The sequence below is a fragment of the Pholcus phalangioides genome, unplaced genomic scaffold (assembly GCF_987345545.1).
Source record: "Pholcus phalangioides strain wild (caught in Gottingen) unplaced genomic scaffold, Ppha-v1.0 ptg000022l_1, whole genome shotgun sequence".
Classification (NCBI taxonomy): Eukaryota; Metazoa; Arthropoda; class Arachnida; order Araneae; family Pholcidae; genus Pholcus; species Pholcus phalangioides.
The window spans coordinates 11,990,312-12,014,944 of record NW_028301615.1 but is presented as its reverse complement, the minus strand read 5'-3'; the positions used below and the strand labels follow the sequence as shown (position 1 = coordinate 12,014,944).

Sequence of the window (24,633 nt, the reverse complement as noted above, 5' to 3'; positions counted from 1 at the left end):
GAGTGCTGAATCGCCAACCATCATGTTGATTCTTCCGAAATTCTCTCTCATTTTGCAACAATTTCTTTCTGAGTATAAATAAATTGAAAACTTGATATAGAAAATTTATAATTTCTATAAAGACTAAAAAATTTTCAGCCCATTTGAAGGGCTGCTATTCCAGACAGCAAATAGTGCCCTGAGTAACCAAATTCATCTTAAATAGACTGGTGCGAAAAATTTTATGACAGCTGCTCTTTCAAACAAGGTGTTAAAAACCTGAAACACCAAAAACAAAAAACAAGCTGATGAAAAGATGTTTGATAACAAAAGACAGTGCAGTTGTTTTATTTTGAAAAGGGGTGGGGGTTAACGAAAATATTCTTGTTAATTTCACTGCTCCAATTTATAAATATCTGCTCCTAGTCCTGAATTTTGCTGCTCCAAAGCTGCTCTGAAATGGACTTTGTCACTTCCCACCCCTGCTACCTTTAGAAAATATATTTCAATCATGTGGATACACCTTTCATTTTTCACTGGAGTCTTTAATAGACTCGCGAAATGAAATAAAGTGAAAAAAATTTTCTCAGCAAATTAATAAGGTGCTTTACTTCATCAGGCCTGATGAATTAAATTCATATATATATATATTCTGTATGTATATAAAATCAATATATTGATCAACAATCCATGAAAGTAACATTTGCCCTCGAGAAATGACGGAAAACGTTTTTCATTTCCAAGTCATTGAAGATGGTAAACATACTTATTGGCATCTTTTGACCCTGCATAATAATAATCTAACTGCAATATCACAGGATGTATAAAAATGGTTCTTAATATTTCAATAAAGTAGTATGGTTCATATGGTGTATTCGAGTCTGTGATACATCAAGATCTATTGTTTGTCAAAAATGTAAGATAACTGACGTGGGATTCATTTCGCAACATACAATGCCCAATATGTTAAATGTTGAGTTTTCTTTTGTCTATTTCTTTGAATTAAATGTTCTATCATCTCTTATACCCCTGACAGGAGGCTAGTGAACATTGCCTGTATTTGAATCTCACCACCTTGAGGGTGTTTTGCTTATTGTGTGCTTGTGAAGTGTTTTTGGAAAATAACGATCCACCTTTAGCAGGAATGATCACCACTCATCACAAACTAAATAAGATGCATAGTCACGAATCAGAATCTGAGGATGATCCTGAAATTGGGGATGAAAATCTTAAACCAAGAGGTAGGAACTAAAAGCATGAACAAAACAAATTGTATGTATTATACTGTACCATTTTGTATTTAGAAATTGACTCATTATATGCTCTAATATTCTATGCAACTTATACAATTTTATTATTAGAGCAAATAATAGGCCTTATAGCATTTTATTTTCTAATTGACATGTTTCTGTTTTGTGGGTATCTATTCTATTTTTACAGGATTAACTGGCTTACAAAATTTGGGCAATACATGCTATATGAATTCAGCAATACAAGCATTATCAAATTGGTTTGTATATCACTTCTTATGTTTTGTGATTTTGTAAGACTGCCTAACGAAGCTTTTCAAATTTTATACAACACTTGTGAGACAGTGTATTTATTGATTTACCTTTAACTATTGATTTGAACTTGTTGCTCACTAAATTTGTATGAACAAAGTAATTCAACTAAATCCATATCACATAAGTTTTCTGTATAAAAAAGTACTAGTGTGTGTGTGTGTGTGTGAGAGAAAGAGATAATGCACTCCACTAAAATGTGGATGATACTATGTCATAAATGGCAACTTTTCAATATAATATCTTTAGAATTGAAAAATACATATAGCAATCACTCAAATTGATGCACGACTTGAAAACTTTTTAAGTTAATAATGAACAGATGAATTTTTTTTTTTATTATTTTGACAAATAGTTGTTTGATCTTGAAATAATCGGTAAAAATAGTTCACATTTATTTGATAGAATATGTCCATTTTTAATGAAACTTGTAAATTTGCTGATTTGTTATACCAATTTAAAACTTGTACTTCAAAGATCTTTTATCTTGAAATCAGGAATGAAAAACCATACTCAGTTGAAAGTAGTTTAATTGCTTGAAAAATATTATCACTACACGTACTGCAAATTAAACTTTGATGTTCAGTTGCTTCATTCTTTCCTAGCAGTGACTATGAACCTGTTGTTTATGAAGTTTCTGATCAATAGCCACCATGCCTTTAAGCTTTTACAGCAATGTCACTGATATAATGTGCAAAATTATATGGTGAAATATTTTTGATTTTTTTTTTCTCAGCCCTCAACTCTCTTATTTTTTCCTGGAATGCGAAGCATTTGTTCGATCAGACAAGAAACCAGGATTGTCAAAAAGTTACATGAGACTGATTCGAGAAATGTGGCATAAAAGGAGGTGACATATTTTCATACTATGTAGGCTAATAATAAAATCGCGGTGCTAGTCATTTGAAATGTCTCAGTGAGTTCTTTTTGCCCGTTCAAAAATGAATCGTATCATTTTGAGATTTTGCTCTTGTATGTTTGATGCATGTCTTTATTTCTTTAGCACTGAAAACATTTGAACTGATTGATATAAAAATGGTTGCTACAGCAGGAAATCCCACACAGAGACACTAATGCACCAATCTCTCATTGAGTATAAAAAAGGCAAAATGTCAAATTCTGCCATTCAGAATCAGCAATAAAATAAGTCCCGATTTAGTTAGCTCTTGTGTGTAGAAAATGACTGTAGTGCGACAAAAATGATGGAATGATCAAGTATATTGGGATAGCGTGTTTGGCTAAATTGGATAGAAAAGGTATTTTATATATCTTTAGTTCCAGTTTGCTTAGGCTGACCATATTTCCTTGAGAGAAATACAAGAAATTGGGATTCCAAATACAGGAAAATACGAGACATCGCCAATTATTGCCAAAAGTGAACAATGTTGCCAAATATTGCTGAAATTATAGAAAAATCACAATGGCTGGAAACGAAGCATTACTGCAAATTGCAATGGATTCCACGAAATAAAACGTTCACTGAGGCAAATATGGCTATTTGTAGTTGTAATTATCGTAATATAATCTATGAGTTCAAAAATATTTTCAATATTCGACTTCATTGAAGAATAAAAATCCAAGTAGGCGTCATGTAAAAACCGGGACACTTCTGCCAAAAAGTTGGGACGGCTAGAAAAAAAAAGAAAACCGGGACTGTGTACCAGGAAATTTGGGATGTATGGTCACCCTAAGTTTGCTAAACTTGAGTACTTGATGCTCAAGTGATTTGGTAATCCATCAGAGTAATCCACATACACAGTTATTCACTTTTTCAAATTACATGAAATATATTTCAGATCTAGGATAATGGGCAACATGCCAGAGACAAATCACAATTTTCAGACATTGCTGTGCATTGGCTAGTTTGAAAGATTTCACAAAATTTCTCTCATGCAGACAAAAAGTTTTTGTTTCATAATTTTTTATGATGTTTGTAAAGATTCCCCACTTACACTTTGGAGTGATGTTACTTACTCATCCTACTGAAAACTACCTGTAGACTAAGAAAACAACGAATAAGTGTAGATGAAATCTGAAATTTCAAGATAATTTTCAGAGAAAGCTAGATTGAAATTTTTCCAGTGAGAAGAAACGTTTACTTATTTTACACAATTTCTCCATTCATTCACAAATAATGGATCTGGCTATCAAATTATGGGTTTACTGCCAAATTCAACTTTAGTTTCAAGGGAATTTGTGACTAGGTGGCAGCCATTGAAGGTGTCAACAAAATTTGATTGTCTTTATAACAGATCAGTGCCAGATAATGAGTATTGTATATTTGTTTATTTTCAGATGAGTTTTGTCTATGTATTTGAATGAATGTGTAACAGTATTCTCACAGTTTCTTACTGTTTTCCCTTCCAGACCTAGTTATGTTGTTCCATCTGGTATTGCATATGGCATCAAAATGGTTTTTCCAGTTTTTAGAGGGTTCATGCAGCAGGTATTAATGATAAAAATTGCTTTTAGATGTTATATAATTTTTTTTTTGAAGTCCAACTTTATTGTTGGAAAGATTAAAAATCCCCTATCATATTGTTGGAGATGAGAGTAAGTGAAGTAGAGGTTATACAGCGAAGTACAAAATGTTATAGATTGCTTAGGAAGGGAGGGGATGAGGAAAAAAATCTTAGTAGTGGAGGATGAACAAAAATGTTTAGGAAACTATAGTCTACATCGGCACTTCATTAACTCGCTGAGCTTTTTTTAGTATATAATTTGTATGGTGAAGCTGTTGCGAAACAATGGGGTGAGTGGACTGGAGATATCGATTATAAATGAAAGCCACTCTTCACACAAGGAAAACGCATGTCCTTTGACATCACAGTTTCATTTACAAGAGCCATTATTCTAAACATGTTGCCAAGAGGTCAATTATAATTCTCTTCATATGCTTTTTGGCATAACCAGCCATTATAAAACCTTCACTTTTATATCGTAACACTCTTCCTTGCCAAAGCATGATGAAAAGAAAAATAACATTGATGCACTTAATCCTTCTTGCCTACAGCTGGTTTGCTGCTGCTGGACTTTGGCTCATTCTCTTCCTTCTTGTCATCTTTGGCACTATTATTGACAGCTGACTCATCGTTCTTCAACTTCTTACCTTGCTGACTATCACAGCGTTTCTTTGACAACAAAAGTTCATCCTCTTCTTTCTCTCCAATACCATTTCTATGTCTTTTTTCTGTTTTTGGCTTGTATTTTTTCAGACTAGCGTTCACAACGGTGGTACCATACTTGTCGACATCATTATCTTGGTCACCTTCCTTGGCAGCTGCTTCAGCAGGTCTCCTGTGCCTTTTCCAACCAGCGTTATTTTTATCAGTCGTCTTCTTAGCTGATTTAATTGACCAACTGTTTCCTGGTTGCCAGTTTCTCTTCGATGGCAGCATCTCTGACCTTGTCAGCTTCTTCAAGAGCCACTTGTTCTGCTTCTTTCTTTACAGCTGCTTTTCACATTTTTGCATTAGATGATTTCATTGATTCTTTGACGGTGGTGGGATCCTCGATTGGAATGTCAGCATTAGACTGTGCTTCATTGATAGCTTTGCATGACACTGGATTCCTATAAAAACTTGCAGGTCTTTCTCTCTCGTTTCTTCTAACATCAGGAGGTGAGTTTGCAGCAGTTGTTGGCTGTTTTAAATTTCCAACTATTTGCTCTGCATGCTTCAAGTCTGGTAATGCATTCCTTAGAGAGGTTCCAGGAGGTGTCACTTGTACTTCTTGGTCATTTAGATTGATTATTAATTCACTTCTTTTCAATTGACAACCTGTTTAACTCCTCCTGAATGGAAAAACAGCCTCATCAAATGTCACATACCTACTGGCAAAAAATATGTCTTCATCTTTACATTCCACAACTTGTATTCCTTGACCCCTTCAGGATATCCACTGAAAATGCATTCTTGTGAGCGCTTTCCTAACTTTTCCTTCACTTGCATATATATTGATTTAAGCGTATGCTTTGCAACCAAAAACTATAAGATGACTAGTTTCGACAGGTCTTTTGGTCCAAAGTTCTTTGGATATACTTCCCTGTGTAGTATCAGATGGACATTTATTCCGCAAATAACAGGTAGTAGCAACAGCATCTGCCCAGAAGTTGTTTGGGATCTTTGAGTCCAGGAGAAGGCATCTGGCCATGTCGAACATGGTGATTCATTTTCTCAGCTAACCCCATTCTGCTCTGGAGTTCTAGGGACCATGAACTGCCTCAATATTCCATTCTTGATTAAAAAATAATCAAATTCACGACTGATATATTCTCCTCTTTTGTCACTTTGTAGAGTGGCGACTTTAACTCCATGGAAATTCTCAGCAGTCATTTTGAACTCAATGAATTTTTCAAAGAATTGACATTCAGATTTCATAGGCTTAACTACAGCATACCTTGAATAGTCATCAATAAAGGTTACAATATACCTTGACCCTCCTTTAGATGTAGGCATGAAAGGTCCTGTGACATCACTATGAATGAGCTGAAGTGGCCTTGATGCATGTTTGGTCCCTCCTTTAAGGAAAGGAATTTTTCTTATCTTTCCAAGGACACACACATAGAACAAATACTTTCACCTTCCATTGCTTCTGCATAACTATTGACAGTGACATCTTCCTTCATGAGCTTCTTCACTGCATTCAAATGAAAATGTCCCAAGCATTGGTGGATAAGCTCTTCATGCCTTGAGATATGTGCTTTATAAGTCCTCATTTCTTCAACCTTATAAAGTCTTCCACTTCTATATACGGTAAGGATTACTCTGTTTTTTTCTTAGGATCCTTGATGATGGCCTTGCCTCCTTGAAATGAAACAGTCATTCCTATCTCCTTGATTCTTCCTTTTTGAAAGGAGGTTACTGTGAGTTCTGGTACATTCACAGAATGTCGACTAGATAGACTGTTTCTCTACCATAGGATTTAACTGGCTTCAAAATAACATTACCTTTTCCAAATACTTCCGTTTTCTTGGAATTAGCTATTTCTACTTCAGACTTTACAGTTGTCGAGTTGAGAAACATATTTTTGTGAACACGTGCTCCTTTGCACCACTGTCTAGATACCAATCGTGGCTAGGCTTCTTGTTACCAGCGTTGGCAGTGAGTACTCAATTCGTGCTCTGCGAAACCACCTCAGCCTGATGGGGCATTTTCTTCGAAAGGCAGTTTCTGGCTGTGTCTCCCCAAACACCACAGAAAAAGCATCAAATTCTTCTCTCATTGTTTCTGGAGTATCTCCTTGATTGTACGCAAGTTTTTTATATATTGTCAGTTTTAAGAGCTCTATCAACGCGATTCATTTGTGTATAACCACACAGTAACTTTTTCTCTTCCACAATTAGATGCGATTTTACCATTTTTGTGGACAGTTCGTTCTCATCACACTCCAAGTTCAATATTATACCTTCATACTCTTTGGGCAGACCCATTAACATCACAAGAAAGACTTCCCAGTCGGTAAAACCATATCCACAGGACTGCACCTTTCGATGCAAGTTTATCGATTTCCTTGAATATGCACTTAACGCATTCGTCAGGCTTCACCGAAACAACAAAAAACTCTCTGAGAAGCTGAAGCATGTGTAATAATCCAAACTTCATGCGAATGTCCCTCAGGGATGCCCAAGTGCCCCTTGCTCTTGCACAGTTTATGATATCATTAAAAAATCACCTAACACTAAAAACAGAAACGTGAGGGCCCTTTCATTTGTTTTCCTCTCGTCCTCCCTCAGTTCTGGTCCATATCCGGGTTCTCTGGCATCCCAGCAGTCTTTCTGCACCAGTGCAGCGCACGTCATATACTCCACGGGTTGTAATTGTCCCCCACAGAGCTTTGGAATCTTCAATTCCTTCATCTATATTAGGTTTAGTTGCACGCGTGTAAAATTTCCTTGGATCCTTCGTGAAACTAGGATTTCAGTTATCTATGTACTTCCACTTACCGATGGAACGTTATCCAAGAGCCTCCATGCTGATAACGTGTTGCAAAACAACATGGTGGGTGGACTGGATACATCGATTCTAAATGACACGCTTCACATAAGGAAACACAAGTGCTTCGACATCAATTATATTTATAGGAACCATTCTTCTAAACATGTTGCCAAGAAGTCAACTACAATTTTCTTCATGCTTTTGGCATAACCGGCTATTATAAAACCTTCACTTTTATATCGTAACAGAAGCCCCATAGGCCTACTTTTTTAATTTATAAAATTTACTGATTTGTTTTGCTCAAGCGACCATGGAGCCTCTAAGAAGTGCGCATGAAACCACAAAGGCTCCGCAGAGCACCAGTTGAGAACCACTGGTCTACAGTATCATGTTGTGGATCACTATGTTGATTTTTTTTTGATGAAATTTTAGTAGATGAGCATTGTATACCCTATGCTTTTGATAGTTATTATCATTCTCAATGTGATGTCAATATTTTTTAGTAGTGTCTTTTTTCTTTTCTTTTTCAAGGATGCTCAGGAGTTTTTGCGATGCTTCATGGACCAGCTTCATGAAGAGTTGAAAGAGACAGTTGTTGAAATTCCCGGGGTATCCTCTCCGTTATCAGAGAGCCACAATGAATATGACACTTGCCATGGAGAAGCAGCTATTGGAATATCTGAAGATTCTAGTCAGTCTGATGCAGAATTTGAGACTTGTGATTCTGGGTTAAGCAGTGAAAAAAGCTCATGTATAGGCGATTCTAATGATATTCCAGAATCGTTTTGTTTTCAAGACGAAGCCATGAAAAATAGCTTTCATGCTGGAAATCACTGTGCTGAACATCAGTCATTCCAGAGTAACAATCGACCAAAAACTTCCGAAATGGACAAAGAGATGAAAGAGTGCAGTAACTTTGCTCAAAGGCAGGCTCTGGTAGCTGCTGAAGGTGGACCTCCAATATATAGTGGTGGTTCTGATTCTGGCTTACCTTATAATCATTCATCAGTTTTCACCGATGGTTCATCAGATAGAAAGTCACCATCTGGGACATTATGTAGCTTTGAAAATTACTCGTCTGACTGTGCAAAGTGCAACCACAATAGTTTTACCGGAAGACAATGCATTTCACAAATGCAAAGGCAGAATATATCGCCTCATAGCATTGTTGGTTCATACTCATCTACAAGGCGAAAGAAACCGCTCCAATACCGTAGCATAATATCAGATACATTTGATGGGAAAATTCTCAGCTCGGTGCAATGCCTTACCTGTGATACAGTAAGTATAGTGTATAATTACTATTTTATAATCTTTGTATGAATGTTAATAAAAATGAAAATTAAAAAAAAAAAATTATTTTCTCATAGCATAACATAGATCTGGGGTATTTGATAAATTGTTTTTAATGTGATACACAACCACGATACAGCATATTTTGATCATACAGTAGAACTTCAGTTAACGAGCTTAATTTGTTCCGCCAACGTGCTCGTCAATAGCTCGTTATGCGAGTTAAACTTCCCTATAGGAAATAATGGAAACATGGATAATTCATTCTGCAATTAATCATTCACATAAGAATGGCTAACAAAAACGGCATTCAATCAATAATTATACATAATGCAATAAAATATATATTATGCAAACAACACCATCAATAAACATACGATAGGATAAATGTTTACAAATTAACTTGTTCTAAACGATGAGAGAGAGGGAAGGACTATCGTATAGGATGAGTTTAAGGGGGTGTTTTCATTATGAGCAAAAATTTGTGCTTTTTTAAATTTATTTTCACGTTATCACAACAGAGCTGATGGTTTTTGCTTTCACCCACACTTTTGAGTCCTTCCACGTAAATCAGAGTTTGTGTTTTGTATTAGAATAACAATTACTTTGTGCTAACGTAATTTCCATGAAGTGTGATAACTTTAATATTAATATCATAAACAAAATAAAAGGCTCACTGTTTTGTGCACTTATTCTTTTTGTATGACTTTTAAAAAGAACCTTATCCAATGAGTCTTACTTTTGCCTCTGTTTTAGGATTTCTGGGAAATGGTAAATTGCAGTGTTTGTTGGAGAGCTTGCACATTGCTACAGAGTTTTATTTGGGTGGTTCTTCTCTGCAGAGTTTTGCAAAGATTCAAACACACTACACATCTCTATAATTTCATTTTATGTGAGGGACTCCTCCTTACTTCTCTCTTCCTCAGGCGAGATACTGTCCATAAACTCTTGCTGGTGCATGAAAAAGAGATCCATAAATTCATCTACTGTCAACTTCTAGACATTTTTCACAAGTAGTTCTTGAATGCCATCCTCATGCACCTCCAGTCCATGGTCTTCCCCGCATTGCTGCTATGTTACATCTAGTCTCATATCGTAAATATTCATACTGCACGTGTGTTAATTTTCCAGTTGAGGCACACTTACCGGAGGCCGTAGGGGAGAATATTATACCTCGAATTCCATAACATGTGTGGGCGAAAGCAAAAACCATCAGCTCCGTTGTGATGTGAAAATAAATAAACTCAAAATTTTTGCTCAAATGCAAACAATCACTCGTTAACCAAGTCAAAATTTGTTCACAATTTTTGCTCATTATGCAAATTGCTTGTTAACCAAAGTTCCGCTGTATTTTAATAGCCCAAAATATTTCATAATACAAGTTTTTATGTGAATGTTAATGATTGTTGAGGTTTGTAATATTCGATGGAAAATATTAATTGGGAAATAATGATAAAATAATGTGTTGTAGCTAGGTATCAAACATATTTCACTTTTTCGTAAGTTTTAAAGTCTTTATGTGGTACAATAAAAGTGGCACAATTAAACATATTCATGCAAGATATACAGAAAGCTGGATGTTGTCAAGATGTTTATTTTTTGAGATGTTGATTTTTTAAGGAAGGAAAAAAACTCATCTCTGCCTCTACCGGGAGTTGAACCTGGGTCCCTCGTGTGCCATATGAGTGCTCTCACCGCTAAGCTACAGAGGAGATAGAGATTTTCCTTCATTGGAGCGTATATATGCCAAACGGGACCATGCAATGGACAGTCTGACACGATCAACTAATAGCTCATAGACTCTAGTAGCTTAGTGGTGAGAGCACTTGTCTGGCAAACAAGGGACCCGGGTTCGACTCCCGGTAGAGGCCAGAGATGAGTTTTTTCCTTTCCTTAAAAAATCAACATAGTAAAAAATATCTTCACAACATCCAGCTTTCTGTATATATTGCATTACAAGTAAAGAGCGACATCATGTCATATAAGCATATTCATTTTTGTTACACCAAAATGATACTACCAAATAATTTAATGTTCTAATTCAGAGTTTGCTTATTCAAATTCTAATATTTTTCATTAAAAAAAAAATTATTATACCAAAAAAAAAAAAATACTGTTCAATTTTATCTATATACTAGTATATGATTGGTTTCATTTTTTAAATTTTTATTAAGGAAATAAACTGGGGTGCCACACTTACCCTTTATAAAAATATGCAATGGAGTAAGTGTGACACCTGTGAAAATTCAAAAGTTTTCAAGTATATCAATTTTTATCGATATGTATAAATTTTCACATGAAACTAATTTTCAATCCACTACTTATGTTAACTCCATTTAACGTGCATATACAAGAGCGTCTATGAGATTCCATGTTTGGCAAACACACATATCCAAGTAATGCAACAAACTTGATTACGCATAAGTTATAAAACAGTAAGATAATTGCAACATTATTTCTTTCCTGGTTCAAGATTTTGTATCTGAAGGTAGTTACAGCTCATCCGAATCTTCTTGCCTATGATGTAAATGTTTTATATATGGGAATTCAATTAGTTGAAACTGCTATCATTTCCATTGTAATGATTCTGAAGCAATATTTCCATATTTCTCACATGTTTCGACTGTTAGATATTGCAGTTTTTTGTTAAAGTTCATTGATATAATAATTTGTCTGATTATTCTACTGTATTGCAAGTAGTAACTTGTAAAATTGAATGTCATGTATGAGCAGATTTGAACACTCAAAAAAATGCTTATTTGTTGTCATGTTTTACAGAAAGGCTTGATGATTGAAAACAATTTAGGCACCAGCCAGATCTTTTAGGAGCCAAAGAAATTTTCTTGAGGAAAATGGCACAAAATAATTTTTTTTTCCAGGGCTTATTGACTTTTTTTTTATGTTGGTACACACGTTGATGTAAAGTCTGAGAATTTTTTGTTGCCCTCAGAAACCAATTTAGTAACCACATGTAGAAAGTTTCATTATAAGCACCAGCATCTATTTTTGGCAGCATCATCATGCTGCCTGGGATTTGTCAGTTGTCATTGTTTTATAGGGATAAAAAAAAAGTGTATCCAGCAAATCGGTTGTTTGGTTTAAACCATGCTGGTTTTAATCAAGTGGGGTTTTTTAAAAAAACCCACATAAAAATGGGCTAAATATAATTTTTTCCCCTGAAAAATATCGTATTGGTTCATTATTAGCCAAAATGTTTAATTCTTACCTCATTTTCTATTCTTGAGGTACATTCTGATGGTATATCCTTAAATGGTGTAAGATGATACAAGTGGTTTTTTTCAAAAAATCTCATAAAAGTGATCTGAATATAAATTTTCTTTCATATTAAGTATCTCAGTTGAAAATTATATACAGTATCAAAATTTCTCATTCTTACTGAATTTTCTAACTTTGCGCTATATTCCGATGCTCTATCTTGAACAAATTCATGAATGAGAATTGCATCATACATGTGGTGGTGGTGGTATTATTTTACAGGCTTTTTTCCCCCCTTCACAAAGAAGCAGCAATAGTAGTGACTTCACTGTCATGCTAAAGGCAGGTGAAAAGGATAACCAGTGTACTAGTGGTTACATTACCTCACAGACATTTTAATGTTCTTTCCATAGGAAGCAGCACATCTCGTACTGTGTATCACCAACAGGCTTAATATTGCATTATAATTTTTTACTTATTTTCGACACTACCCCTACCTTACTAAGTTAATCAAGGTTCTACTGTACAGTAGTAAAAGCCAAAAATTGGGCTGTTCGTGAAGTGGCTGGTGATCCCTGTCCAAAACATTTTCAGTTAGAAATTCCTTGGAATATGGACTGGGTCACCGTTGGTTCGGATGTACAGTAGTAAGTGATTTATGAAAAATAATCAGTTATATGCTGGGTGATTATAATTAAACTTCTGATTCTACAACACAAATAAGAACTGCTGGTCAGAATGGCTTGAAAATTTGCATGGATCCATTGCATGAAGCAATGGAATTTTCTTTCGCAAAAGAAAAAAAAACCTTCAAAATATACAAGTAGATCATGCTGTACTTGGCCAGCGGTATAATCTATTTTGCGCAACCATATCATTTTGGCACTTCAACAGCATCAGTGTGTGAATAGCAGGCCTGGACAAATCGCATATGCCAGAGTGACTAGAAAATCAGTTTTGGCACCTAAAATTTTATATGCATCATTGCTGAAATGATGCAAGTATGAGACAATTAGTTTTTTTGATTTCGTAATAATGTGTCTTCCAACATGAGAATTGGTCATAAAGTCGTCCCAGGGGGACACATTCCTCAGTATTGTTTTTCTTGGGGTAAACGTGCTTCGCTCTTAACAAATTTGGCTGGCACCTAAATTTTTTTTTTAATTTAGTGGTTAGCACACCTTTCATCAAGATGCACATTGCAACACCAATGAAGCAGCTGCTAAAGAACCATTTTGACAACAACAATATAATACAATACCTGGCTGCCATGTTCACCTGAATACAATGTGAATACGCTACTACACATATAACCCTTGCAACTTTTGGCTTCAAGGTTACCCCAAAATGTCATGTGCAGTGGTCAGATTACAAACTTTGGTGAATTGAAAGCACATCCACACATCATTACCATAACATACTTTGATTCGTAGTTGAATAAGCATTTTACACCTCTCAGCCAGATTACGGTGGATAACATGTTTAACATTTCTTGTGTTAAAGTTGTTTGTTTAAAGGACTTGATATTTTTTGTTTTAATATACTTTGTTTTAATAGCCATCTTGGAAGGAGCAGATGATAAAAATAAATAAAAGTGATGACGATAATTTAAAAAATTAGTTCCTACTTACTGACTCATATATTCCTTCATTCCATCTAAGCACATACTCGCTGTTTTACTGAAAGCAATGAAAACATTTGCTAGAATTCAAAACACCTTGAAATTTGTAGCTAATGTGGATATCTCTATAAAACACCTTAATTCAGACTGTTTTTTTTATTCTCATGTTTATCTTTTAATTGTATTGTTTTTAAAAAGTGCTTCTGGTTGTACATTTTGGAAAAAATAACTTTGCATTTATATACTTTTTTTATGATCTCGGACAGTAACTAACATTCATAGCTCAAAATTATGTTGCACATTCTGTGTGTAGGGGAAACAACAGTTTGCATTACAAAGAAGTTGGATACATAGGCCTATTATAGGTTTGGTGATTGTGATTCTACCCAATAGCATTCACTTGTCTTCTGTATTTTAGGGCATGCAGAGTCATAAACAATGTTTACAATGTAGATGGCTTTTTTCTCAGCCAGAGATATCAAGGAAACAGTAATTTTCCGGATATTATGCTGAGGTGAGCTCGGAAAGAAAAGTCATCACGTCTCCGCCGATGACTTTTCTTTCCGAGCTCACCTCAGCATAATATCCGGAAAATTACTGTTTCCTTGAAGGTTTACAATACTCAGCAAAGATCAGGAAGCAAAGTTTCATTTTTCAAAAATGATTACGCTGGTATTGAACAGTAAAATGTAAACAGAACCTCTTTAAAAAAGGGATGATAACACAGTAAAACCATCTGGCTCATTTTGACTTATTTACATTGGATCTTGTAATTTACACATTTTGCACTGTGATTTTAAAAGTGGTCTGTAAGAGAGCATCATTCTTAAAAAATGTAGGTCTTCATAATTTTCTGTATATTGTCGAAGAGAGTTGACAGACTGGACTGTGGAAGATCCAAAAAAGGAATGTAATATACATTGTGAGGAGAGAGAGAATTCTTTGTTCTTTGGTTGCCAGTTTGCGATTTTGGCCAAAAATTGTTTTTGTTGCCGTCATTTCGGTCATTTTGCTTTAACTTGAGTCAATCTTATAGGATATTGAAATAGTGCTATGAAAAAAAATGTACTTAAATTTTTTTTTTAAATAAAATTTTTTTAATGAATTTTTTCCTTTAAATTATGCTATATGTTGTCTACGGAGGGGGGGGGGGGTTACCCTTCCCATCCTTACTTTTTAGTCCTGCTTTTTCCAATTTTTTGAATAATGGGAGCCCTGTATTTCTGTGAACGTCTTTTCCATGTAATAACTGATTGTTCCAGCTCGTAAAAGTTTGGTAAAACAAGTGCTAACTATATTTTAATTTAAACTGTGTGTTCATGTAGCACTGATAAAAAATAACTTTCTTTTATCATCTGTTTTTTTTAAATCATTGAAATTAAAATTTATCCATCAAAGGTTTCTATGACAAAGGAAACATTCCAGGATTTGTCTCTTCCTATTCCTACGAGAGACCATTTGCATATGCTGCATGCTTCACAAGGAAATCAACAGAAGGGAATTGGCAGTGCCACCTGTACAGATGTTTATAGTAATCAGGGTTGGTTTAGTTGGCTCTTCAACTGGATGTTCAGGTTTGGCCATTTATAAGTATTGATTTTTTTTTAATCTCGTTTTTAGGTGGATTTTTCATGTAAAAAAATTTTGTTCATTTATATATTAATTTACATGTGATGGTTAAAAAAAATAGTAGATTGACTGTCAATACTATTAGTAATGTCTAATTCATCAAGCACATTTAAAAAGCACATACAAGTGCCTTTTTAATTTTTGCTTATTTTTGCCATGTAATCTTAAAAAAAATTATTTAAAAAAAATTCAGAGAGCTGGTTAAAAAAATTTAGTAACTAGTTTTACTTTAACTAATTATTACCACCAAACACAACATCTCTCATTATGTCTGTGTTATTGCGACTTTAAAACATTGTTTTCTCCACAGAACATTCTTAAGGCTAGTGAGTGCAAAGTTTAAATTTTAGTGCAAGAATTTTCAAGGAACTATTCTATAATGTAAAAGTTGTTGCTGACAAAATTAGAAAGGCAAGGGGAGAAGTTAAAAAGTTCTATACGAAGGGACTCTGGAAGAAAATTTGGCCTGGAGTTTCTGATTCCAGTAATTTTGAACATGGCAGTGAGCTTGCCAACTCAATCTATTACAGCAAAATTTCTTGGATTTGAGGGTGTTGATCAACTGCTAGACTTTCTAACAAAGATCTTCAAAAATTGGAAAATAACGTTATTGGTGAAAATCACAAGCCTTTTACTGCCAAACCCATCAAGATTTATTGGATAGAATAATTATGATGTGATATAGTTATTATGTTAGCTGTAATATATCTATATAATGGAAGGGAATTTAACATATGATCCACATTGACTATGGATACCATACACATTATGTCATGCCCTCTGATTATACTTATAGTAATTAAGTTGAAGAAAAGAGATGAGAAGTTCTGGGAGAGAGAAAGACCTCAAAAGAATGAAGTTGTTTCTGCTTTTTTTCACAAACTACAGTTGCCGCTTGATATAACGACCCCCCCAGTCTCATCAAAAACTGTTACATTGGAAGGGTCATTGAATTGAAAGAAAAACATACACGATAGTCATTATATGAAAACATTTGGGACTTATCCTACCGGTCATTGCAATGGAATGGTCGCTATAATGTGGGGTCGTTATAACGAGCATTGTGACTGTATTATATTTTCTTGCATATAATCGGGAAATTATATGGCATCAGAATGTGTATTATACATTGCCGTGCATTATATGCAGTTTTTTCATCCTTTAGTTGTTGGTATGGAATAAATATTGAAAAATTTAATTACTAAAATATAATGTTTCAGAGATTTGAGTAGAGAGAGAGAAAAATTGATATTTTTTTTCTATAAAAACATGAAAAATAACCCCTCTCATTTCTTAAGTTTTCATCATTAGTGAATGAAACTTGCATATGCAGATTTTATGCTGTTGCAGTTTTATAAATTTTTTCCCTTCAAAATAGAACAATTTGTATCTGCAGATTGTACATAGGAAATCTTGCATGATAGGAGAAACTTAAGTTTGAGTTTTTTTTGTTATTGGTTGAAGTTTCTGCAATACTTTTGAGATCAAATGAAAGATTTAGTTTAAAATCCCTTTTGTTGATTGTTCTTTTTTTGCATATTGAAATTTTAGTTTGTTATTGATGTTTTATGTTTTTAAATGTTCTGTTATTTCTTTAAATTTTGATGATCGAGTAGCTGGTTTTTGGGTCCAGCAGTGAGTCTCCAAGACTGTCTTGCAGCTTTTTTTTCTGCTGATGAATTGAAAGGTGATAACATGTACAGTTGTGAGAAATGCAAGAAGCTGCGCAATGGAATAAAATTTTCCAAAGTTCTTGAATTGCCAGAGGTCAGATTTGTGAATTATTATTAATTTCATCACTCAGTAACTAATGTATTTAACTAATGTAACTAATGTATAACCATAGTTGTTTAACTGGAACGTTGATCAAGTGCTCGCGAGCACAAAATTTGACACAAGCGTCAACCACTCTGGGTCCTTCATGGAGCACTGTGTTGCTCGCGAGCAACGAGTTGAAGGTGAATATCTTAGTTATATGAATATGATAAAATCGCGGATTGTGCCGCTGTGGGGGTCGAGTGGTTATAGTGCCGGACTCGTGATGCGAGGATCCAGGTTCGAACCCCACAGTGGTGGTCGGCTGAAGTTGGTTTTCTGTGGTTCCCAACTTCAAGGCGCAAATGCAAGCCGATCTCCCCGTTAAAAAGTCTCGCCACAGAGAGCAACAGTCCTACAACGGTAAATCATTCAACCATAACACTTCACTCATAGTTAGAAAAACTGGGGGCGGATGACAGCACTACACATAACAAGCATTACACAGAAACAAAACGTTACGTCAGGTTGCACTACACGTACACGCACATTCCCGCGTGTACCGATTCGTTAGGGGTTCGTTTGGGGGTTCCGCGGGGGGGGGGGGGTGCATGTGTGGTGTAGCAGTAGTAGGTAGGGCCTCCAAAAAATGGCTTGGGGATCCATGATGTTCTTAAGTCAGCCACCTTGTTGGGCAATTTGCCTGTTGTGGCGTTGTATTTGTATTTGTTGTATTTGTATTAATCAGCGACAGCTCCGGCAAAAAATTCTAAAGTGTTTCAAACTGATTTTGCATGGCTCACAAATACAAACACAACGCCACAACAGGCAAATTTCCCAAATTGCTTGTCTTACTTTTATCTTTATTTCTAGTGTTTGTCCTACTTTTCTACCCAATTCTGTCAAAAAATTTGTGAATAGATTTTTATTGAGGAGGGAATCATCGTTATATTGCCAAATAATACAAAAGTAGTAGATTGTAGTTAATGATTCTACTAAAACAAATTATATCATTTTTCAGGTTATTTGGGGATTGTATGTGAACCTTTTGGTTTATTAATTTTTCTTTTGCTTAGTTTGAGGGTTCAACAAGTAGAGTAGTCATTAGAAACATGTCTCCTGGAGGGAAAAAATAACTTTGTATTTACTACTTCATGGTAAGGAAAGTAACTAACATTCATCACATTTGTGGTGCACATTTTGTGTATAGGCAAAACAACAGTTTGCAAACAAAGCAGTTGGATTCATAGACTTATTCTAGGTTTTGTGATTCTGATGCTACCCAATAACACTCAATTATCTTCGGCATTTTTAGGGCATGCAGGGACATAAACAATATTTACAAAGCTCTGTAAATAGCTAGTAATGAAAGTGCTTCATTTGTCAAAAATGATTACACTGGCATTGAACAGTAAAATGTAAATCCCTTTAAATAAAGAATGGATAACTCAGTAAAACCATCCTGTTCACCTTGACTTATTTACTTTCGCCCTTGTAATTTACACATTGTGCACTGTGCTTTTGAAAGTGGTCTCGAAAGAGCATCATTCTTGAAAAACTTGCAGGTCTTCATAATTTGCTGTGCATTGTCGAAGAGAGTTGACACACTGGACTGTAAAAGACTTCAAAAAAGAATGTAATATATTTTGTGTGAGGAGAGACAGAAAAGAATTATGTGTGGTTGCTAGTACACTGTTCTGGCCAAAAATTGTTTTTGTTATGAAGTTCTTTCTGTCATTTTGCTTTGGCTCTGGTCAATCTTATAGGATACTGAAATAACTCTATAAAAAGATAATTTTTTTAGTGATTTTTTTTTTTTTTTTAAATTATGCTATGATTATGTTGTCTAAGGATCTCTCAGTCTAACTTTTTCTAATTTTTGAGTGGGAGCATTGATTCTAAGATACTGATAATAAATTATTTTTCACAGTCAAACTATTCTTACATGTCTCTACCATGTGAAAAAAAATATTTTTAATGTAATGGAAACATGAGTTATGATTTGGATCACAAATATCAGCAATGCTGTGGTGTTTCGTCAGAACATGATAACTCCAAAAAATTACTTTTTGAGCTAAAAGTACCACACTATATAAAAAAATTCCTCTTTCGTTTGGTATATTTATGATATATCTAACACTACACAGCCTTCTCTATAGCAGTGATCTGAACCTGCTATCTTAGATTTGGTCAGAACGTGACATGTGCACTTGTCATGTACTGACCAAATCATTTTCTATATAGTATTATTCGAGTGAAGACAATAATAGGGAGTTATGTTTGAACCATATAAAATATAAGTTCAAAACCTTTGTTTGATACATTGATGCAGTGCTACAAAAATTCAAATGAAAATAATTCTTGGCAACATTGACACACACACTCACTTGCATTAAAGTTAATGCCAATGATTTTTTTTTCAATAATTTTATGAAGTTAATGCCAATGTCGCCAGAATTAGTGTTGCTGAAGTCTGTCTTTTCCTTGTGTGCTCTGCACGAGCGTACTCATGTTTAAATAAACTGTTTTGTATTATTTTTAAACCGTGCGTTTTCATTTAATAGCGGCAGGTTCGTTGATCATAACAGTGGTTTTTAGTGGTAAATGTTGTAGTCAGTTTTAACATTAACAATGAGTTTCCTTTCTTGTGGTAAAAGAATGGTAGTAACTACATTGAAAAAAAAACCACAAAGCAACAATCGGTAAGTTTCTGTTTTCTTTCATTACTAATATTAAAAATAACAAAACAGAATCACATTCCGTTTTCATATTAAAGATTACACATTTCTAAGTGGATAAATAGCTTAATATTCTGTTCGCAGTTAATCAGAAATAATATTAAAAACCAAATTAATTACTACTAATAGTAATAATAATAATAATTATTATTATTATGTAATAATTTTAGACCAGTACTTTATTATTCTAATAGGCCTATAACATTAGAAACAGGAGAATGCTCTATTATTTATGTACTTTTTATTTTCTAGGAGTCCAGACAAAAACAGTTCCTGCAAAATGAAAAACATAGAGAAGTAAATAGAGCTGTTCGCTCTTGTGCAAACACAAGTAATGCAAAAATACTTCCGTCATTGTTCTTGGATTCAGATGGTGAAGTAAGTGACGATAATTACATAACGTTTCAAACGTTACATAACGTTTCAACCAAGCGCTGATGATACCTCTGAAGACTATTTTGAAATAATTAAAAAGTGCAAGAAGAAGACGTAAAAAGCCAGTAATGTATTGTCACAAGCTTACGATACTGAGAGAATAGGGTCTGTTCTATCACATCTCAAGAGACCATGATAGAAATAGAGGGTGGCAGAATGCTTGACTTAGCTGCCTTTAAGAAACGAAAAAAAGGGTTTGGACCAATGCAAAGAAAGTTGAGACGAGCACAGAAGATTGGTTACAGGAGAAGAATTTACTACATCTGCTGGCAAGGTCCATCCAGCAAGGCCTATGAGAATTAGAAGGGTGCAAAAACAAATGGAAGGATAAAATTAATTTGAACATAAGAGAAGAAATTTATACAGAATACAGGAAACTCCTTTCTCGATATGAGCGAAGAAGCTATATTGGAGGCCTTCTAGAAATAAAGATGAAATCAAGAACAAAGACAAGTAACACATCCAAAAGGGAAATCACAGTTCAATATAATGTAGAAGAAAATGGGTCCAGAATTGGAGTATGTGTATAAGAAATGTTTTCTTGCCATATTTGGAGAAACACAACGTTTTCTAAATGAATTAGTGAAACAGAAGAAGGCATCTTTCAGTGGAATCATACTTAAAGATCAGTGTGGGAACCATCCCCCTGCTATTAAACGTTCTGAAGCAGATATCACTTACGTGCGTCAGCATATCTTAGAGTTTCCCGGCTTATGAGAGCCACTATTGTCGAAGACACTCATCTGAACTCTACCTTGGCAATGATCTCAATCTGGAGAAAATGTATGATTTGTACAAGAACAAATTGGAAACTGAAGGCAAATCACCTCTAGTTAGTAAATCAGTTTATAAAAAGGTATTTTTAGAATGTAACCTTAAATTTAAGAAACCTGTTATGCTGTTGGAGGCGCGACGTCGTTCGGTAGGCAAAAATTGCGATTCGTTCTGTTTGAACCACAATTCCGGGCGATTTCGCCAGAACGGAGGCATTTTTACTGCGACTGGGTTGATTTCCATCGATTCGGGTTGAGTCGTTGACATCGTGGCGTTTGCGACACACAAATCAAGAGAAGTTCAAAAAGAGCCTACCGTATGCTTGACAACATCTTCAGAAGGTGATGACAGCATCTGTTTTCATCGGAAACCGTAAAACGCCGGTAGCCGAAAACACAAGTTCACGGTCGTAGCACAAACAACGTGGTCGGGAAAGGGAAACAGCAACTTGCATCTCACATGTTCAAAAAAAAAAACAGGTCACCACTGTTACGCTGTTGGAAGCGCGACGTCGTTCGGTAGGCTAGCTCACAAGTAGAATATAGCGATTGTTAATTATTTACATGTTTTATTTACAATTTATACAACCATTATAACTTTAATAGCAGGAGCGTGTGGCAGACGTACGGAGAAGCCGAATGGAAAAAAAACAATAATGATAGTCGGCTTTGACTACATAAAAATACACATGTTGCCACACTGACATAAATAATAATAACAATAAAAAAGAATGATAATAAACAGTTGAAAAAGGGTCACTACATGACCCCCTCCCAGTCGTGAGGATCATAGGCTCTCGACGAATTATAAGTTGAAACACACTTTCTTTCCGGAACGCAGTTCCATTTCTTTTTGGCCTGAGGGTACAGTCTTCCATGGGATCGAAATTATGTCCTTTGGCTTCATTAAGAAGGCAGGTTTCAGTCTGTCAACACTTATAGTAGTGACGCGGTCCAGGAACTGCAATGTGAAATGTCTATCACCTCTGCTGATGACTGCGTAAGGGCCATCATAAGGCGGCCGCGAAGTGGGTTTAACTGCGTCACATCGCACAAAAACGTGAGAACAGTCATCTAGAGCTGGATGCCAGAAGATTTTGTGCGAGCCATGTATGGTTGTAGTAACTGGACGAATTTGCGACACAGTGTTGCGGAGTGTTTCCACAAATTCATCGGGCGGAACATCGTTGGAGAGCTGGAAAAACTCCCCAGGTAAGCGAAGTGGCGTCCCATAGACGAGTTCTGCTGATGAAGCTCCGATGTCCTCCTTTACACATGAGCGGATACCTAGAAGAACGCTAGGAAGCATGTTGGTCCAGTGGTCAGTTTCGAGGCAGCGTAACACTGTCTTCAGGTCACGATGAAAACGTTCAACACAACCATTTGCGGCCGGATGATATGGTGTAGTACGAATTCTTTTAATACCAATAATTGTAGCAAGGGCTCGAAACAAGGAACTTTCAAACTGTCGACCTTGATCACTAGTGATGGTTTCAGGGGTACCAAAACGGCTGATCCAACCTGAAAAGAAACATCTTGCAACAGTTTCTGCTGTCATGTCCTCCATGGGAATAACTTCCGGCCATCGAGTGAAACGATCCACTACTGTTAGGCAGTACTGGAATCCACGGGATGGTGGGAGTGGTCCCACAATGTCTATGTGCACATGTCCAAAAACGTTTATCACACAACGGAAATTTTCCAAGTGACGCTTTGGTGTGTTTGATGATTTTAGATTTTTGGCATACAAGACAAGTCTTGCACCATTCTGCACAGTCTTTTTTCATATCTTTCCAAACAAAACGACTGCAGAGCAAGTTTTCAGTTGCTCGTTTGCCAGGATGATTCAAGTTGTGAACAGTGCTGAATGCTTTAAGTCTGAATGGTTCAGGAATGTAAGATCTAACCTTTCCAGTTAAAACGTCGCATAAAATTTCAATTTCGCTGTTGATCAGCATGGGTTTGAACTCTAAGCTAGTAGAAGTGCGAAGTTGTTCCAACTCTTCATCTTCCCTTTGAGCTTTGGCAATTTCCTTATAATCGAGAGGAGAAGGAAATTTGATCGAACTGATACGGGAAAAAGCGTCAGCAACAACATTTTCAACACCAGATATATGACGAATATCAGTGGAGTATTGCGATATAAAGTCCAGATACCTTATCTGCCTGGCTGAGTTGTTCTTACTGATGTGATTGAAGGCATAGGACAATGGTTTATGGTCACTAAAAATTATAAAGTGCCATCCTTCTAATAGGTATAAAAAACGCTTTATAGCAGCGTATATGGCTAATAGTTCTCTGTCGAAAGCACTGTAGTTCTGCTCAGATTTTGACAATTTACGAGAGAAAAATGCGATGGGTTGCCAGTCATTTCCAACTCGTTGTTGTAGGGCACCTCCAATCGCCAAGTCGGATCCATCGACCATCAGTGCCAACGCAGAATTTTGTTGTGGATATGACAAAAGGGTTATATTAGCCAAATCAGTCTTGCAATTTTCAAAGGTGTTTTTGGATTCTTCAGTCCATTGGATGAGACGTTTATCGTGCCTTTTGCTATCTTTAAGATACGCGTTGAGCAAAATTTGCTTTTTCGCGCCGTTTGGGATGAAGCGTCTGTAAAAATTAAGCATCCCGAGAAATCGGCACAGCTCTTGAATGGTCTGCGGTTGTGGATAGTTCAGAATAGCTTCAACGTTCTTTTCCAATGGTTTGATACCATGCTCACTCACAGTATGTTCTAAAAATGCTATTTCAGATTTTCCGAAAATGCACTTATCAATATTCAAGACAATTCCGAATTCGGAGAATTTCTCGAAAATGCATCTTAAGTGAACGAGATGTTCCTCTGGAGACGTCGAAGCGATAAGTACATCATCCAAGTAAGGAAAACAAAAGTCAAATTCTTGAAGTACAGAGTCCATGAATCTTTGCAGTGTTTGACCGGCATTGCACAAACCGAAAGGCATGTAAAGAAACTCGTATAGTCCGAATGGTGTTATGACTGCCGTCTTCTCAATGTGTGCTGGTTGTACCAGAATCTGGTAGTATGCTTTAACCAAATCAAGGGTACTGAATATTGTTTTTCCAGCGAGAAAATTAGCAAAGTCATGCACGTGTGGAATTGGGTAGCGGTCGGGTTTCGTTCTGGCATTTAACATGCGATAATCCCCGCAACAACACCATCCTCCATCTGCTTTCGCAACCATGTGCAAAGGGCTGGCCTAATTGCTTTTGGAGGGCAGACACCAACCTTGACTTTCCATGTAAGCGAATTCACGTTTAGCGATAGTAAGCTTGTCCTGCGCCAAACGTCTGGCCTTGGCAAACACAGGTGGCCCTGTCGTCTCGATAAAATGAGTAACGTAATGTTTAACGGACTTGGTCGAGAAATTTATCTTAGTCAATTCGGGAAATTTGGATAACAGCTTATGATAATCAGTAGTATCATGCATAGTAAATGTCACACCTGTGGAGGGTACTTCTGCCCTGGATCCGGATATGGACAATTTTGAATCTTGTGAAACTAATCGACATTTGTTCATGTCAACCAAAAAGCTGTATCGACTAAGAAAATCAGCGCCTAGGATTGGCTTATTGATTGAGGCCACAACAAATTTCCAAACAAAATTCTTATGCAGACCAAAGTCCAAGTTCAGTATCTTAGTACCAAATGTAGGAATCTGAGTGCCATTAGCA

At 35.8% G+C, this 24,633-nt stretch overlaps 1 protein-coding gene across 4 annotated transcripts in view; it reads left to right on the top strand.

The window, feature by feature from the left end:
- The window catches only part of Usp20-33 (Ubiquitin specific protease 20/33), a 70,906-nt gene that overhangs the window by 11,949 nt on the left and 34,324 nt on the right, over positions 1–24,633 (top strand). For all 4 annotated transcript variants that reach the window (XM_089249442.1, XM_089249443.1, XM_089249441.1 and 1 more), the window contains exons 4-10: positions 1,016–1,220; positions 1,420–1,489; positions 2,278–2,391; positions 3,909–3,987; positions 8,009–8,758; positions 15,006–15,181; positions 16,853–17,003. In XM_089249442.1, the coding sequence (XP_089105568.1) occupies positions 1,016–1,220; positions 1,420–1,489; positions 2,278–2,391; positions 3,909–3,987; positions 8,009–8,758; positions 15,006–15,181; positions 16,853–17,003 (1,545 nt within the window). The remainder of the gene's footprint in view (positions 1–1,015; positions 1,221–1,419; positions 1,490–2,277; positions 2,392–3,908; positions 3,988–8,008; positions 8,759–15,005; positions 15,182–16,852; positions 17,004–24,633) is intronic.